The sequence below is a fragment of the Lepisosteus platostomus genome, chromosome 18, assembly GCF_059453375.1.
Source record: "Lepisosteus platostomus isolate fLepPlt1 chromosome 18, fLepPlt1.hap1, whole genome shotgun sequence".
NCBI lineage: Eukaryota > Metazoa > Chordata > Actinopteri > Semionotiformes > Lepisosteidae > Lepisosteus > Lepisosteus platostomus.
In genome coordinates, this window is record NC_142628.1 from 3,472,419 (window position 1) to 3,491,785 (window position 19,367).

The window sequence follows — 19,367 nt, forward strand, 5'->3', positions numbered from 1 at the left end:
GTAAAATAAATTGCACATACAGGTAAAAAAATACATGTTTAGAAAGGCTAAGAGAGAGGAAGAAGAAGTAAAAGAATATTGCAGAAAAGACTAAAATAAAATTATTTCAGTACTATGGTCACTGTAGTCACACCATGCAGGTACTGCTTTGTAGCACAGTATGCCGCCTAGCACTTTTGCACGTGTCAGGACCCTTCTCCCTGCACAGGATGTCAGCTCTGTCACTAATACCAGTGCGACCGCAGACTAGCGCTTCACGGGTAGATTAGAAAATTCCGTTTTTATTCTATCACACTTGAAACCACTGCAATATACTGCTGTATAAATGCAAAAAAGTCCTAAGAAAAGAAAAAAATAAACCAAAGAAAGCACCTTTTGCAGGCTGCAAATTCCCATCTCTCTCTGAATCATCTCAGCATGGTCATCCAGGCCCACCTCATTCTGCTGCCCTTAAGGTGAAAAATTACTCAGTGCAACACTTTGATCTCTCTGACATCTTCCTTCATCCTGAGAGTCCCAAACAATACTTTCCATTATATAGTACCTCCACTGCCCTGCTGTCTGCAGCAAGAAACAGGGCGAGAGAGAGAGAGCTAAAAGCTCAGCCCACACTCCCTACTGGCCAGGGTTCTAATATTCTCCTTTTGGCCAGCAAATCCACTCTCCATGTCCTCTTATCATCAGATGGAACTCCAGGATTAAATCAGTGTTCAGTGTCCGATCAGTGTTCAAGAAAGTCAGGCAAACACAAGCAAAGGGGAGGAACATGCAGTCCATGATTGTATGCAAACTGCCAGGTGTTACAGTGCACTGTTTCTCCTTCCTCTATCTTGAGTCTTTCCTCTGTCCCAGCAACAATCCCCCTCCAGTTCCCTTGCATTCCCCCTGACTATGTGATAGTTGATTGGTGTCCAGGCAAACAGTGTAATGATTATGTCATGGTGCCAGACAGAACAACGAAAGAGAAAAGATGCACACAAAAACCCATTGCCTATTATACGCACAACTCACACTTCAGTCACTTTGTGTCACTACTACAGAAACTGTAAAGAATGAAGTAAAATGTACCCAGGTCAATAATTGAAAACTTTCAGACAATAAAAGGAAATTGGCTAATGTACCATATATTTCATGCAGGTGATCACTGAATCTAAAACATCCTATACAGCTTCAAGAGTCTGTTTCTGGTGAACTGGTAAGAGTTGACCAGAGAGAAGCAACAAGGAAAGAACCATAAAAAGCTATAAAAAACATCTGTCCACATTAGTTGAATCTAGTAACTATAATCTCTGTAAGCTATTCTGTGCTATTTAAGAAAATATAAGATTTGATATATAGTTATATACTGTAATTATAGTCAGGGGGTTATTTTCATTGTAACAGAATAAATACAAAAACAAATTCTTTTAATTTCCTCTGTTTTTTTAACAGAGCCTTGAACAGAAAACTAGTGCAGGTATTCAGCATAATTACTTTTGTTTCAGTTTTGCACAAGACATTAAAAACAGAGCACACCCTGTGTATCTGGCAGTAATAGGAGCAGCATTTGGCAGGATTTAATTAGAAATTGCCCCATTTGTGTTGCATGCAATAGTGAGGGAGCAGCAGACATTTAATCCATCTCAAAGATTGAGAACAGAATAAAGAAAAAGTCTAATCAGTTGAACTACATATTGTTTTTTTCTAATTTAATTACCTTTTTGTATCATTACCCAGGAGCTTAAATGCAGTTTGCAGGAACAAATAAGAGATTTTGGGTACTGAAGCATGGAACTTTAAATTGCATTTTTTATGTTCATAATAAAAAACAAAAGAAAAGAAAAGAAAAGCTCCCATCTCTCCTCAAAACGTCATCCAGTGTATAACATGTTTGGGGTTTGGAAAAAACAAATAATTATGTCTCAGTAATTAACAGGATTCTCTGGGAACTTATTAATTAGTAGATGGTGATTACTGGGGGGAAATGTGCAAGGCTGTTTACTTTAATGCATTGTTAAAGTACGCTTTTCCTACAAAGTGTAAAACTCTCAAGTTGCAAAACTTGCCAGACAAAACAGCAGAAGAGTTTAATTTAAGAGAACTTGTGCACTCTAAAGGGTTTGTTTAGCATAGTCATGCTCGTCTTTATTTGTTATGTGCTTTGCTGCAATGTAGATGTCTCTGTGAAAGCTCCCCAGTGCCCGATCTTGATTAAATCAAGCCTGTTCAGACTGTAAGGGCTAAGTCTGATATGGTAGTAAGTAGTATTCTTACCCTTCCTATGGTGTACCATTTTGAAAAATTACAAAATGCTGTTTTTGGCAAAGGACAGAACAGGTGTAGAGTTGAGGGAAGCTGAAGTTTAAACACCGTAGTGTCCCTTATTTGGTAAACTAAGAAGTAGTTCAGAAGTTTCCGAGGTAAACAATTCACAGCGTGAATCGAAAAAGTACCTTCAGCCGATGAGAACAGTCACCAGTGGTTTTCCTAGTGGCCCTTTCCGTTTAATGCCTGCTCAGTATGACAGCCAGTCCTCCTCTGCTAGCCCTATGGCTCTCCGGCTGGTTCAGGAGCTCTTGTGCTCCTTGAGCCTTCCGCTGGCACTTCCAGGTGTCCTGCACTTGCCTGCTCACGTGCTACAGTGCCTCACACTCCTGCTTATGAGATGGCAGACATTTAAATGGAGAGGGGCTCAGCTGTCAATTACTGTGGAATGACCGCTCTTAAGGAGCTACAGTACCCAAGCTGGCTGGACTGTACGTGACAGATGCGTGTACACATTTTTAAACTTTATATTTCATGCAAAGCCCAAATGCTCAAACTGAAGACTTCTAAAGGTGAGATAAGTTAAGTAAATGTCAGCAAATGCTAATGGGAAAAAAAAGACATACTGTATGTCAGCATAAGTTTTTAACATCAACACTTTTCCTCAAATGCTGTGATAAAAATGTGCACAATATTTCAAATACTGTCTTGCTTTACAAATAATAAAAGACTACAATTAACATAACATCCATTGGATGCCTTGTTTTTTTATTATTTTTAAACCTCATCCCTGAGGAAAAGGAACTAAAAATAGTTGTGTAAACATATCACAGAGTACAGAGCAGAAAAAAATTAGAAAGCTCAATGGTGGCAGTACCAGGTACAAAGAAGAACACCAAACCTGAACTTTATAGAACATTGAATAACAGTGCTATTTCTCTGATAGCAGTTTATATCTTACAATATTAGTGCTCTGCCAATCATATCCATTTAGGGTAGAGATCTTAATAAGTTACCAATTACCACTATATTTGACATAATATGGAAGAATATTTTCATGTCATCTAAAAATTTGGCACATCAGCTTGACACATTTTAAATTAATTGATAAATACTATCCTCTTAACGATACAGTATATCCTAACATTTTTTTTTGCTATTCCACAGTCTAGTAAATTTAAATTATGTAACAACAGAAACACCATTTTTACAGTATATAAATTTTATGTCTTTGTTGCACGCAAGACCCTGTTTTTTCTACATTAAAAACCATCTGCCATGATTGTCTTGATCAAGATCATTTTAATTTAATTTAATGTTGCTACAGTTTTTGCTGCTCCTCTTTTTAAAGCATCACCTGCACACTTGACTGGTTTACTAATTATACCGCAATCAATATCACTGATATAAGGAAGAGTAGTGGTCCCAATACAGCACCCTGTGGTACTCCACTGTGCGCAACATCCCAATATAAGTATTCACTCCTCAACATTACTCGCCGTTGGCTATCCTTTAACAACATCTCAATGCAAATACACACTTTTACCTCAATGTGTACTGCATGTAATTTGAGCATTAATCTATTATGAGGAATTTTATCGAAAGCCTTTTGCAAATATAAAAGCATCTTATCGTATGCTCTGTGTGTGTCCATTACTGTTGTTGCTTCTTCAAAGAATTTGAACAAGTTGGTAAGGCAAGACATACGTTTTCAAAATCCATAATCACTGTCCCCTATGATGTTATTTCAAAACAGGCGATCACCCAATTTAGTTATAATAGTTGTTTCCATAGGATTGCATGTTGACAGAAGGCAAGTGTATTGGTCTGTAATTTCTTGGGTCTGTTTTGTCACCCTTCTTGTGAATGAATATGATATTAGAAACTGTGACAAGAGCTTTAAACAACATCTGGCTTCCTTAAGTGCAATTGGTAGGATACCATCAGGCCTTGGACGTTTTGTAATAGTTATTGCTTGTAGTTGGCAAAACACATCTATGCTAACTGTTTAATACAGAACTTTAAGAACTTAAATGACCTTCCAGTGTTCTGCTGCTTTCTGAAGCCTGTTGTTGATTTCTTCCTTGGTGAACATCCAAGTGAAATTCTCATCTAGAACATTATGTAACATGTCTTTTTGCTTTCATTGTCCAGTTGTTTCCCATCATTATCCTAAATTCTTTAACACTTACTGTTCTTTAATTGTTCTCAATCTCCATTTTGAAGTAGTCCTTCCTATATCTTTCTTAGCCTTTCTAATAAGCTTTTTCTAATTTCTTATTTTTTATAATTATTTTTTAGCTTCAATATGGTTAATAATTAATAATTATAATAATAATTGCTTACACTTATTTCTGGACACTCCACTCAAAGAGCTTTACAGGTCATAGGGACTCCCCTCCACCACCACCAGTGTGCAGGTTCCTCCTGGATGATGCAATGGCAGCCATAGCGCGCCAGAACGCTCCCCACACACCAGCTATCAGTGCAGAGGAGAACATTGCAGTACCTAAAACAAAATTGCATTAACAAAAGAAATGGAGAATAGATAAAATAATAAGTAATTAATCTAGATATAGAAATCAAAATTGGGGTTTAGAAAATCAATATCCTAGACATTGGTCATGTTGGTTTAATCAACAAATATTTGAGAATATCATTAGAAAGATTCCTGGAAAACCCCACACCAAGGACCTGCAGAAAACTTGTTGCAAATATTAAAAACAGTACTCCCAGATTGCAATTTAATACTATTTTTTGGGATTGAAGGGTTTACATGGTGGTCAAAATGTTAACATGGCTAAAATAATATTGTTGGTATTATAAGAATTTGCACAGTTAGCCATATATACAATATATCATAATTATTTTTTATAATTACTATGGATGAGTTCTATGGTAATAACATTAAATCTTGGCACTGTAGCAAGAGAAAATATCATAAGATATTTGCAGAGTTATAGTATGGCATACTGTAATTTCCTATGGTTTATTATGAGTGACAACAGTATAATTGTTCTAGTGCATTTTCATCTGGGTCTCTCTCTCCCACCAGCCCCCCTGTTCTGGAAATACTTCTGTGACCCTGACCATGTGCTTCAGCTCTGAAAGTCATTGCCAAGCCTTAGGAAATGTAAATCAGGCAGCCCCTTTGTCTGTGCCTCTCGCTGGAGACCTGTACTTACATGAGTGCAAATTAAGATTAGGATGCATCACTGCTTCTAGTTACTCCAAACAGATGCATCATTCAGATCTCGCTGAAGTGGGAAGACAGAACAAGGATGAAGGATGGATGTTCAAAGTGGGCTCCATCTGTCAGTAGAAAAGAGAAGGGACTGCTTTCTGGCTTCCTAGTGTAGTGACACAGTAGGAAAGGCAAACTGCTGTCCTGGCTTCATAGATAAAGCTTTGTCCTCGGTGGACACCTCACTTTGAGAAATTACTCTAGGAGATCAACCGCCACATGGTTACTCACTTCATCTGCCCATTCTCTTGCATTTAAACCTCATCCTCTGGGTTTTTGAATTATTAACACTATTTCCAAAGAAAGAGAACAGACAGGGAGGGACAGAATGAGAACTGAATGGCTTTCATTAGTGAAGTGGTATGCAAATAGTCATTTATTTCAATTAACTTGTGCAGGAAATTCAGAATACATTTTTTGTTGTAGGCAAGACTGCTCCTGAATGCACTCCACCGGAGCATGAAATGTGAGGAATAAGACCCCATGGCAGTACTACCAAGGAGAGTTTGGATTCTCAGAGTAATCTCTGTGAAGTAACTTTCAATCCATTGCTACAGAGGTGCCATATTTAAATCAATTGTACCTCAGTAGGCCCTTTAGGGCAAAGACAAAGATTTAAAACTATATCACATTTCAGTTGTTTTGAAATCAAAGTGCAGCTTTTCAAGTTACAGGAGACACAGAGGCACTGTGCATGTGTTTTAATTTTACAGGAGAGCAGTGACGTGAATGGATTCTGTTTGTTTTTGCTAAAAAAATGTCAAAATTCAGATTAGGAAAGGAAATATAAATTAGGAAAAGGAACTATATATACTGGAAACATTTTAAATTGTTTCCAGCATAAGATGAAAAAAGGGACAAAGATGTTGTGGTGGACCTTACCATTAAACAAGGCAAAGCAATGAATCCGAGCACATAAAAATCCATATTACAGGTTTTGGACAATACTTGACAGTACAGAAACCTTTATTGTAAATAATATGCATTATTAATTCTTGTAAATTATCGTATTCTTGAAAATAATTCATTTATACTTCTAAATGGCCTCTCCAGACTGATATCTTACTCCCCAAACACCAATTAACACCATGAGACCCTTTGTATACTCAGGCATGCCATTAATCATACCTACTGTATGTGAGAACGTTCCTCTAAACCCTCCTAACTGTTGTGTCTGTTCACAATAATATGGGGTTTCATGGCCTCTAGTGGAAGGTCAGCTGTTAAATAGTACCTCAAAGTCTGGCCTGCCACAGATATATTGGAATACTTTTGAGAATAAAGAAATATTTTCAAAATGTAAGCAAATATATTTGAATATACTTTTCAAATGCAGAAATATCCACAAAGGGTGAACATGATCATACAGTAGGTTACGGATCTCTAGGTTCTCTACTACTGTTGTATTATTGGGCATGTTTACACACTGGAGAGAGAGTGTCTTTAGAGATTGGCTGTACACAGTGGTCAATCTCTTTTTAAGGCACAGATAAGTTGGCCATTACACTCACACTTCATATTCATAACTGCTCCAGCCTTGTTGCTCTTCCTCTTATTTCAGAAATCTGGTTTTCTGATCAGGCTGTTTACACCAAAAGACATAATTTTTTTTTTACTTCTTCAAATTTAATATTATTTCAATTTCCCTTAGAAGAGAGCATTTGTTAAACATTTTCATTATGTTCAATCTCAGCCTTCCTTTGATGCTGGTTTCTTGTAGTCCTTGAAATCATAATTGTAGCTGTGGGCTTTTGGTACAAATATAATTACGGCATAATTACAGGTTTTCATTTTATTTAAAATACACCCCCTTATAAATACATGTATTTCAGCCATACATATTTAAATAACCTGAAATCTTCACATTTTAGGTTATTTCAATATGTATGGCTGAAATACATGTATTTATGAGGAGGTGTGTTTTAAAATCAGTGTCTGTATTTAAAATGACGTTTAGATCTTTAAAATACTGATGTTGTGTCTTCAAACATTAGGAAATGTTAGGCAAAGATGTAGACGAACTTCAAAAGAAAGGACTGAAAGTGAAAACACACCCAATGTCTAATTAAGGCCTGATGGCTGGAAAGAAAATGGTAAAACAGATCTTTCTCAACTGAGTCCTTTCTGAAACTGAAGAAACCCAAATACTTTTCTAAAGAACATGATGACTAATCTTGGCCAACTGACCATATGGCCACAGAGAGTTTTCATGATTATTATTTTGAATTCAGGGATTTTGAAAAAAAAAATCTCTGTCTTTTCTCTCTTCTGAATTTCACTCAAACCTGTAAGGAGCCAGCCCTGAAGAACAGGTTTCATACCAGTAACAATGGTTTCCTGTCATGCAGCAGGAAAGAAAGGGAGTGGTCTATGAATTTGCAGGTCTGCAAATCTGTCTATAACTGTGCTTTAAGTCAAGTGTATCTCTTGTATTTTTTATGGGGTTAAAGGCTGTTTTTAAACCTATCACTCACTTTTCTTTCTATTTCACATGAACAATAACTAAAGATACCTATTAAATCTACCATCAGTGTTTATAATTTCTGAGGGACTACTTTTATAAAGAAAAATATACAAGATGTTCTGAAAATAATTAATTACATTTACAATTAATAAAAATGTAATTTCTATCGAAAGATACCATACAGACATACTGCCTGACACTATATAACTTTTGTCATGATAATAGTACTGCAACAGTATTGCAATATTTTGCAATGTGTTCAAACCATTTCATGCATGCAATGTCAAATTAAATGTCACCTGAGACCTATGAGCAAGTCAAGCAGTTTGCATAGTCAAAGTCAGGCAAAGACATCAATTTCAGCTAGTGTATACCCACTGCTTACATCCATGACTGTGTTGTTGGATCAACAACTCTTTGGCCTTAGAGTTGACATCTAACCCTGAAGAATGGCATTCTATGCTATTATTTGCATTTTCAAGGCACTTAATGATCACTGATGTCCTAGAGCTACTAATTGGGATATGATTCTTAATTCATCATGGCAAAGCACAGTAGCCCATTTAATCTAATTACAATGCATGTATTAGTCAGTAGTCCATCGAAACTGAGCTTGATTCATTTTGGATATACTGGATACTGTATACTGTATGCATGGGCTCCTCTTTCACATAGATGCCTCGGAACAGCCCTGGCACTCATCCAGCAACACCCATGGAAGCATCTTCCAGTTCACTGAGCACTTCAGTAGCAATTATGAAGATAAGTAGGATTGCCACATTCGCATTGGTCAGTCAATCAGTTAATTGACCACTTGGGGCACTCAGTATTCAACCATTAGGAACGGATGAATGTCTCTGCTCTTCAGTACTGTTAAGGAATGGCTTTGTTGTGCTGCCTTCAAGCCTTGTTTAAATCCATCTTTAAATTTCAGTCCCCTCGTGATTATTCCACCCTGAGCCTGTTATTTTTTCAGCTTCATATTTTAGCTTCAAGTTAAAATATCTGTCATACTTTTTAAAGCTACCAAGCTTGTTTGAGTAACCCTGTACAACTGGTGTGCTTTCCCCTGGTAACGGTGTTACTTCCCTCTGTCTCCGTTAGATGAGCACAGCTGAGCTGGAGGCCTATGTAAACGAGCAGTTTGACGAGCTGCACCAGCTGGTCCGGCAGGAGGAGAAGCGCACGCTACACCTGGTGGACCTAAAAGAGGCCTTCCTGACCGCGCAGGCAGCAGAGAAGATAGCCGAGATCACCGTGCACACTGAGAAGTTACAAGAAGAGATGGCCTCCATCACCAAGCAGCTGGGTGCCCTGGACCATGGAGAGGAGAGCAACCCTATGGTGAGAGCCCTGCCTCTTCTCTGCTGCCATTGCCCCCATCTCCCTCTCCTCTGTGACCACTGTGTTTATAGCAGTTAGAGCTGCTAAAATAATTCAGACTGACTCCATGAAAGCCAACTCAAAAAAACATTTTTGTGCTGCTCAGAACCTATGTATCTGTAGCCATATCAATGCACAGTAATAAAACAAATGGTAAGTGTACCCCTTTTCAGGATTGTTGCTCTTATAAATAGTATTCAGTGCTCAACTTTATAGATAATAACTGAAAACAGAAATAATTTACAATCCTATCCATCTATCTTCTTGTCCACGTATGTACAGCAGTACAGGGTAGCGGGGGGAGCTGGTGCCTAACCCAGAAAACAGTGGGCGGATGGGAGAATATGCCCTGGATGGGACAACACACAGAGACATGCACACACACACACCAGGGCCTATTTTCCCAGAAAGTGAGTCACCTGGAGGAAACCCACGCGAACATGGGGAGAACATACAGTACAAAGCCTGTACACACAGCACCCCAGGAATTGAACCTAAGGCCCCAGCGTTGTCAATAACAATAGCTGCTGCAAGAACTTCACCAAACTATATTTCCATTACATATAGGATATTAAGAGTTTCTGAGAAGTCCTGTTGAGAAGCTTTCTGCTTCAGTGCGTGTGTGTCATTAAGGTTTAAACAGACAACATGCAGTAGGGAAATGGAACAACAGCAAAGCACAATTTTCAAATTGCTTCTCTTAAAAGAGAAATTAGGCCCAAATCACAAAAAACATAAGTTGTACGAAAAAGCAGACCTCAGATACGTGAGGTGATTGTATAGTAACAGAATGCTCCTCAGCCTCTCTGTAATAACAAACAGCCAATGGGATCTTCTCCCACTGCAGCCTCTGGAGCCAGAAGAGAAGCCTCCCTCGAGCGCAAGGAGAACATATTTGCATTATATTCAGATCCATCATGGACAGAGTTATGTCTACAGAGCTGTCGTGACTGAAGAAGTGTGTGCTCTGGCTGTTCACCTGTCTAATGCTTCGGTTGTTTCCCCACGGGTGTTGTACTGATGCATTGGAATATGTCAATACGGATATCTTCCCTTCTCCTCTCCTAAGCAAGATAATTAAATATTATACCACCTTTCAACAGAATGTCTGAGGACACTTTAGTTGCACTTTGACGATGATTAATATTACATTTAAGTCAGACTAAATTAGTATTAATGTACAAAAAATCCAATTATCCAAAATCCCAAATCATTTAGGCCAAATCATGCAAATCCTTGACAAGAATATTTTGCACACCCATCATAGTGACATCTGTTGACTACGTCTTCCATTTCCTTATTCCAGAGGGCAACATGGGGTTTGGCACCCCACAAGACATAAACACACACTGTACAGCAGAGAGACAGTGTGACGAAAGTATTCTCCCATGGCATTTCCACCTTGCTAGCTAGACCTTTTCAAATAATTTGTTGTTATTAATAGTTCAAATACTTCAGTAACAGCAAAAGAATGCATAATGAGCAAATATCTGATTTCCCATAGACAGTAAACTTAACACTGTCTGTTGATCATCAGCAAGGATGCCCGTCACCTGTTCAACCACAAGCCTCCGCAGATGTGAAAGGCAATGCAGGTCTGCTTATGCAGGAAGTCAAACTCTCACGTTTCTGGAAATTAACATAGCCTGATAAGAACGTTAGACAACTCAGTGACAGGGTGTTGTTGAGCCTCTTCTGTTCTCTTTGCACAGTCTCCGTGAGACAGTCTCTGAGTGGCTACGTCTCTTCTACTTTGATCTGTAGTGTATCAGTGAGGGAACTTTATTGCACCTCTTCTATTCTTGTTATTCTTGTCTCAGGGACAGAGTATCAGTGTTTAAATCTCCTCTGCTCCAGTCTGCACTGTCTTAGAATCTCTCCTAAAGTTCCAGAGACACTAACTCACTGACAGATGGTCAGAGAACAACAGATAACTTCCTAATCTCTTAGTGTCTGTTGGAAGTGACACACGCCTGTGTGGTTCTTGGTGCAGATGCATTTTATATAATATGTAATATCCCTTAAAGACTTGATGCAATATGAAATCATGTAGAGTTACAGTATATGCATTTATACACATACTTTTTCCTTATTATAGTCATTTAAAATGTATACATGAAAAAAAAAATGAATACCATTAAGCTGTGGCAGCATGCTTATGCCGCAAAAGAATAAGTAGAGTTTAATTCCTCACTGAAAAGCAGAAAGAAAAAATCATTTTTTCTTCACACACCTGATAAAGGCTCGACAGCCGAAACATCGTGATCCTCCTTTCTACTTTTCAGCATGAAATTAACCTTTACTTGTTTATTTTGAAAGCGGGTGCAGTGTGGGACAGTGCAGCTGAGAGGGAGGGATGCATGAGAGATTTTCAGCATTGCCATGGCTAACGTTTGGCCCACTGCTTTCCCAGCATGGACTTTCACACAAATAGACCTAGATTAAATCAGAGCAGTAAAGCAGGGGAAAAAAAGACTCGAAATTCAGCCAGGCTCACTGTGGTTTATCAGTTCTGTTTGGCAGAAGCCCAGGAAATCATCACAGGGGGGGTTATTCAGCTCAAGGACTTAGGTATGTTTTCTAAACATAGGGAGAATGATCTTATTAACCCAGCTGTCAGGGCACAGGAGTATTATACAGTAGATGGGTCTACCCTTTATTTTTCAAAGAAACAATTGATTTTCATTTTAGGTCTTAAAACCATGAACAAATGACTTCTTCTCCTCTAGTTCACTTACCAAGAGGGATGATCATTACATCCATTTTCATATGCTTTGAATTAATTACAGTTAGTAACAATGTTTCTGGAGGTTTTGTCTCAGGCCAGAAACGTTTTAATTAATGTTAAAAGTAATATAATTCTTTGTGATATGAAATTAATAGTACAAATCATCCTATGGAAGATGTTTTAAGACAATCAGGGCTAGTTTGGGGATCATTACTGGGAGTTCTGCTTTGGCTTTTATTAGGAAAGCCAATAAGAGAGATAATAAGGTATACTGCAATAGAGGTTAAAATAATTTTCAGTTTTACAACAAAAGAACAGTAAGGTATGAAATAACATGGATTAGACAAAATGATGGAAAACATCAGACAGTCAAAAAAGATAATGTAATGTATTAAATGAAGATTTCACTCAGATGTTTACTGAAGTAGAAATGACAATGAAGTCAAAGTTCTATATTTAATAACAGCATAAGACTACTTCATACTTGAAGTACTTAATTCTCCAGGACTTGATGGTTTTCTACCAACTGTATTTAAGGAAACAAAATATGGTATGTTAATCATAGGATAACAAATGGAAACTATAGGACAGTGCATTTAAAACTGAGCCCAGGAAAAAAAAAACATTTTACACAAAGTCTGGAACAAGCTACCCAGCAATCCTCCTAAGGCTAACAACACTCCTATTAATGAACCTTTTATGTTCTTATGTTTCAATATTTTCCCTCCCCTAAAAACACCCAGGGTTAAGTGAGCACAACATAGCTTTTATACCTGGCCTATGAGGAAATAAGATTCTAATAATGCAAACAATCACTGAGGAAAATTGTATTTATATGGATGAGGTGTTGCTACAACCTAGACTCTGACAACAAGCAGTAGAACTTTTGAATTTGATATGCTGACAGAAACTACTTGGGAGTCAATTACTGGTGGAGCTCAAAATAGCAGCTAGGCAATGCTCCGTAAATGTTATTTTAAAAAACTGCATTGCCTGCTGCTGCACAGACCTTATCTACTGATCTGTCATTGCAGTGATAGAGTAGATATCAGCAGAATAGGCCTGTAGACATATTTAATGTGTCAAATCATGGCAGTGTTGTAATTGCAGTCTATGGAATGTAACAGGAAGAGCCCCATTTGTGTCTAATTCTCTGTAGAAATATGTAAGTCCCCTCCTACAAGGTGTCTTTGGCAGAATGCATATTGATAATAATGATGATATTAGCTCACATTTCATGAAGTCTGTATTTTTGTATTTAGAGTACTGGTATATCTCACTAAGAGGATTGTGGGCACAACACAGCCATGATAACAGGCTTACTTACAAAGAAAAAGATTATACATACTAGACTATACCATCAATAGATCACCGTGCAGAAGAAGTATAAACAGGTCAACTGGAACCATCTGATTCTGACTAACAAAGCTCTAGGAAATAAGATTCTGCCGCTAATGAGGCTATTTTTGTTCAGACTGAGCACAGTGTTATCACTTGTTTTATACAAAAGAAGGCAATTAACATACAGTAGGAAGTTCTTAATGCATGCAGCTATACTGTGCTTATTTAAAGGCTCCTGTGTTGTACCGTACCTTTCTTTGTGATTATTGTTCTTTGAATTACACTTTCAGAATGACTGCCATTTCCACACTAATTAAAGTTAAAGAATATTTGTGGTCTCTGGCCTCTATCTTGCAAAGAGTCTGCTGTCTGGTACAGTGTTAGCAGGAGAGGAGTGTTATGAGCTCTGTGCTGTTTGCTATTCAAGTGTATCTGCCAGGTCATTCCACTCTACATTGTCAATTGAAATTCAAACAGTTAAATTATAAAAAGGTGCTTGCTCACTGCACAGGTTAATCTAGATTGTGTCACCGGATCTTTCAAGAGTTTGGAGGGTTTTAATTAGACATTTACCTTGACTCACCATGCAATAATGATTCCCAGTACCATTTGGTCCTGGGAGAGCTTACAGCCATGTAGCTGCAGCTGTCCTGCAGCTGGTGAAAAATTTGCTTTAAGGTGTACCATGGAGATAATAGTGTGTAAAAAAAAAAACATGGCCTAGACTTCTCAAAAGAGGGTATGCCAAGTGGTATTCATTCATTGCATATGGTCTGAGCTCACACACAACCACTATCGGATTAAAAGAAATGAAGGACAGAGCTGCACCTGTCAGGTGGGAAGACACAACAGCACCTGAGGAAAACCCACTGTGTCCCAGGGAGGTCTGCACACAGGCGCCCAATCTCCACATAAAACCCAAGACACAGAAGCTGTGAGAAGGAATGCCACAAGAGAAGCTCAACAGTGTTCACACTAAAGTATTTTAGTAGAAAAAGGATTTCACCCACACAAATACTATATTCAGTGTTTGTTAATTTTAGAGAGATGTGATTCCATGTGTCTCTAAGTCAAATGTGTGAAAGCCGGGCTGTTCAGAATGCTGAGCCATCTATTCCCTTGGAACTCATGATTGCAGTATTGTGTTGATCATTCAGGTAGGCTTTTTTATTTTTTATATTTCCATGTGAGCCCTCCAGGGGAAAAAAAACACTGGCGTTATCAGACACCTCTTACCTGTATACGTAGCCCCTCTTGAGCAGCTCATTTCTGTCTGTGTTTTAATATTTAATTTGTGTGCTTTATTCTACTGCTATGATTGCTCCAGAGACACTAATACTTTCTATTTATGTATTTATGTAATTTTTTAAATATTATTTTTCTCAATTGCTATGTTCAAATGTAAGCTATCAGACCATCACACATGATATATCATTGTTTACTGCATATTCAGCCTGTTAACAGTAAGTTATAGCTGACACTGTCTATACAATTATAAAGAAATGCTGGCTAGTTTCTTGTGAGAATATGGAAGAGAGAGCATGTCCTATAGCTTTTCAAAACAAAAATTAACTAAAGCCTTACTCCTCATTGATCTCCTGGCTAAACGTCTTCAATCCCTTACTATCCAAGTGGACAGCTACAGTAGCTGCTTACTGGCTTTTGACAGCTCCCAGAAGTCACGTTTCTCCTTCAGTTCCAGGTCCTTGGTCAGTCCTATTTGAAATCTCACAGAGCTTGTCACTCACTTGGCTGCCTGAACTTACTGACTGGCTCAAGAAGCCTCAGTTTTCTGCTTTTTAAATGCTCACCTGCCCAATCATCATACGATGACTGATGAAATGGCAGAGGGCATCAGCAGCTCATTCCCCAGAGACTTCTGGTATAGGTGGTTTGGCCATTTTGTCTGGGCTAAGGTTTCACAATACATAAGACAGGTCATGCACAAGAGGAGGACATTAAACTCATCTTGCTTGTTTGCTAGTACAGTAGGTAAAGGAACTTATGAAGCCATTTATTGAAGGAAGCCGTGGTACCTGCTTCAACAATGTGCCTGGGTAGCTTGTTCCATATTCCCACAATCTTTTATGAGCATACAATACATGTGGTTGCACCAGTTCAGCCAACGTCTGTTACAGTAAAAACTATCTACTACAATTTGAGATCACAAAAAGAAACAAATCTAAATAATCCATTGCTGCTTTGCATTGCATTGTCCCCAAGACAGTGTGCAGAATAGAGACATTAAGATAGATGGAAAAAACACAGAGCTAACCCAATGTTTACATATTGTATAGTCAAAACTGCATAGCAACTTATCCATTGTCAGTCACATTTTCTTATATTCTTATTGTTGTGCCATCTTTTTTCTGTTTTTCAACAGGAAACAGAAGCCCATCCAAGGTAAGAGGAGAAAAGAAATTCCCTCAATTCTTTTTTCTCACTGTCCTTTGATTCTGTGGCTGCATGTTACAGATGGTGATTACTAATCCATCTTCCTAAAACCCCGAACATCCAGAGTCAGAGTTGAGAGTTTCCATTAGTCTTGTGGTTAGGTTAATTTTAGTAAAGATGAATGGAAAGATATATGGGTCCTCTAGGAGCCACAGACATTCCCAAATGCTGTGCATGTGGCTCAAAGCCATGCATTTAAAATGATAATTTACCTCTAAATTGCAGTCAATATAAGACACTGTGCAATAGGAATACAGTACAGGCTGTTTATGTCTTTTTGAGACCTATACTTCAATAAATATTGTATATAATGTATACACTTATTGACCATGTAGTTCATTTTATCCTATACGTCTGTTGTGGTATGTTTCTCCTATTTTCTGATAGTCTGTTAGAATGCTTTTATTTTAACATAAAAGTTTTACACTTGGCTCCCTCAGTATAGATGAAGAATGAGATACTGATAAGAAAGCAATTGTTTCTGACTATTATTTTATTAGAGATCTGCTGATTATGTTAAAGATCCTCTAACTAGGGTAATAATAATGATTAAATAATGATTATTTAGACATTTGAATTGTCTTTTACAGTAAATATGCATTCTTTACTAGTTTTGTTTTTCTGGTCAGTTAGTGTTTTTAAATGCATTTGGTCCTTGCATGCATAGGTGAACAGCTTGTGGCCATTTCAATTTTTAATTGTTAGAATATAGGCATTAATTCAAAAGTTTTATTTTCTTTTTAGTGGTAGCAAAATGGTAAGGCTTACATTTTTAAAAATCTTTTTAAAAAGTGCTGGGTTTATGTTTGTTTGTCAACAGTATACTAAAATTAATTCGGAGCACCACCTCAATGATAGAGATGGAGAAAGACATTACTGAGCTCGGCAGAGACCTGGAATCCTATTATAGTGACAGGCTGTTTCAGGAAGTTGAATGTAAAAAGAATAAATTAGCAGATCTTTTGGATGCACAGATTCTGAGGGCATCCGTACGATCAACATTTCAGAATCTGTCACAAGAGGATGCTCTGAATAAATACTTATCTGCTCAGGAAAATAATTCAGCTCTGGTGAAATGAAGCACAGCTTGAGGACGGCTACAGGGCAGGTGCTCTATGAGTCTGAAGTTAACCAGCAGTTATCTGTGCGGTTCTGCTTGGAGTTGCAGTCATTGGAGGAGACGGTGAATGTTTTACTGTGGATTTGTTGAATTGCCACAGCTTTCAGAGGAAATGATTGGAAGAAGTGCAGACACTGCAGGGGTTCTTGGATGTTCTGAAATGACTACGCTATGCCAAGACTCTGCAATGTTTCTTGAATTGTTTAAAAACTTTTAGGTTTTAGTAATGATCTCTTCAACACGTTTGTAGAAAGAATTCAGGGCCATGAACTACCTTAAACTGACAGATATCTATGCTAGCGTATATTTGTGTGACATTTAGGCGTGGTATCCTTTGGGCACGCTTTCCACAGACTATTATAGATTTTCTCTGACCTTGGCTAATTGGCTGAGGGAAGCCGAAGTTTGTTATGTACAGTATTTCGGGTGCTGAGAGTGCAGAGAGCACTGGCTGAATAATCCCATCCTCCCCCCAGCAGCACTCAGCCAGTTGTGCCCCCTAGCCTGGAGAATCCTGGTCACTGATATGCCTTTATCATAAAGCTCAACCTGCACACAGCTAAGCCACTCGGGAGACCTGCCATGCTTTTATAATGGAGAAATCAAACGGAATCAGCACGGTTGGCCAGCAGTGAAGGTAGACAGAGCTGTTTCTAGACATTTAGAAGTATATTTATGCAGCACTTGACCATCAAAAGAAAAATGGGATTGGATGCTTACAAAGGTGAAGGACCGATTCCAGAAATGGAAGTGGGTTTCTCATTAAAGCGTCCAACAGGGAGTACTGTGTGACTAATACCTTTGTTATCTCAATGTTGCCGCATACACTAATGTGTGTAGACCCCCTTTACATTTGTTAAAAGAGGAAAAAAATATTTGTTGGAAAGGGCTAGCTGACAGTTCAGAAGCTGAATGGGGGGCAGTGGCATTGACATACTGTATATTTAACTCTCTGTGGTCATTAAAAATCCCAGGGCGCTTCTCGAAAAGAGTAGGGGTGTAACCCCGGTGTCCTGGCCAAATTTCAAATTGGCCCTTACTAATCATGGCCTCCTAATAATCCCCCTCTATGAATTGGCTACATTACTCTGCTCTCCTCCCCACTGATAGCTAATGTGTGGTGAGCGTTCTGGCGCACTATGGCTGCCGTCGCATCATCCAGGTGGATGCTGCACATTGGTGGTGGTGGAGGGGAGTCCCCATTACCTGTAAAGCGCTTTGAGTGGAGTGTCCAGAAAAGCGCTATATAAGTGTAAGCAATTATTATTATTATTATTATTATTATTAACTGGGCAGCAGAATTTTGAAACAACGGAAATTGTACAGTATGAGGTAGAATATGTACTGCAAAAAACACTGGCCATCTCCTTTTCCCACAAGGCAGGGTGAATGTACTGCACCTGGGTAGACAGTTTTTTTTTTCCTGATTGATGAGAGAGAGCTGAGCCTCTCTCTGCTATGCCTCATTATTGGGGGATTTTGAATGCATGGTAGCTTTTTAAAGTGAGATGGTTTCTAGAAAGATTTATTGGCCGTTTAATTTTTCACTTAAATGTCCTGTTTTAGAGTCTATTTATTATCTTTTAATATCTAAAAGAAATGTTAAACGCTGCAGCTTTTAAATTTGGATAGAAACCAATAGAAAAAATGGAGTCCTTGCCATCTACATAAAGAGGCTGGTTAGCAGGGATTTGCAACAGGCTTAAGAGATGGGAAAAGAAATTAAAATATCTAGGATTTTTTCAGAAAGTTATACTGTTGTGCTTTATCTTTAAATATTTTAAATGACCTAGCTTCCATTTGCACTTTGTATAAATTGTTCGTTTAAAATAAAATGTTAATGGTGCAGGACGAAATGTTGGGGGTACATGAATAGAGAGGTTATGACTGTGTTGATGATAATCATCTGTTAGCTTTCATGTTTGGTAAATTTCAGTTCTCTTTTGTTGAAAATAATGGTGTCTTCTAATGAAATATCAATCCACCTACCTACTGTACCTAACCTACCACACTGTTCTTCAGTGCTTCATATACAGTATCTCTAACTGATTTTTTCCTGCTCCTGTTCCTCGTTTAATGGAATGCCCATCACGTAGGTGGTGAGACAGGCAATTAGCATGTTTCATATTCTTGCACAGAGGAATTAGATCTGCAGCAGGTGATGACCTCTGCTGTCGAATCAGGTGTTTACAGCCCAGAACTCACAAGACGGGGAATCTGTGACAGCACAGGAAGCCCATTGTTTGAAATATCTGACTCTGTACAGCTTTGATGTCCCTGTGAGTGAATTAAAGTCCTGAGAGAGTACGCATGTGATTTAAGTTCATGTTTCATGAGAAAATTGTCTCTTGTGATGTACAGTACTTTAAGAGCTTGCAATTTGAATATC

General features: G+C 38.2%; 1 protein-coding gene across 2 annotated transcripts in view; it reads left to right on the plus strand.

Annotated features, from left to right (window-relative positions):
- trim44 (TRIM family member 44) overlaps positions 1-19,367 on the plus strand; it is a 58,961-nt gene that overhangs the window by 9,388 nt on the left and 30,206 nt on the right. The window contains exons 3-4 of one of the 2 annotated variants that reach the window (XM_088611687.1): positions 9,057-9,296; positions 15,788-15,807. In XM_088611687.1, the coding sequence (XP_088467813.1) occupies positions 9,057-9,296; positions 15,788-15,807 (260 nt within the window). The remainder of the gene's footprint in view (positions 1-9,056; positions 9,297-15,787; positions 15,808-19,367) is intronic. The other variant, XM_088611688.1, reaches the window with a different exon arrangement.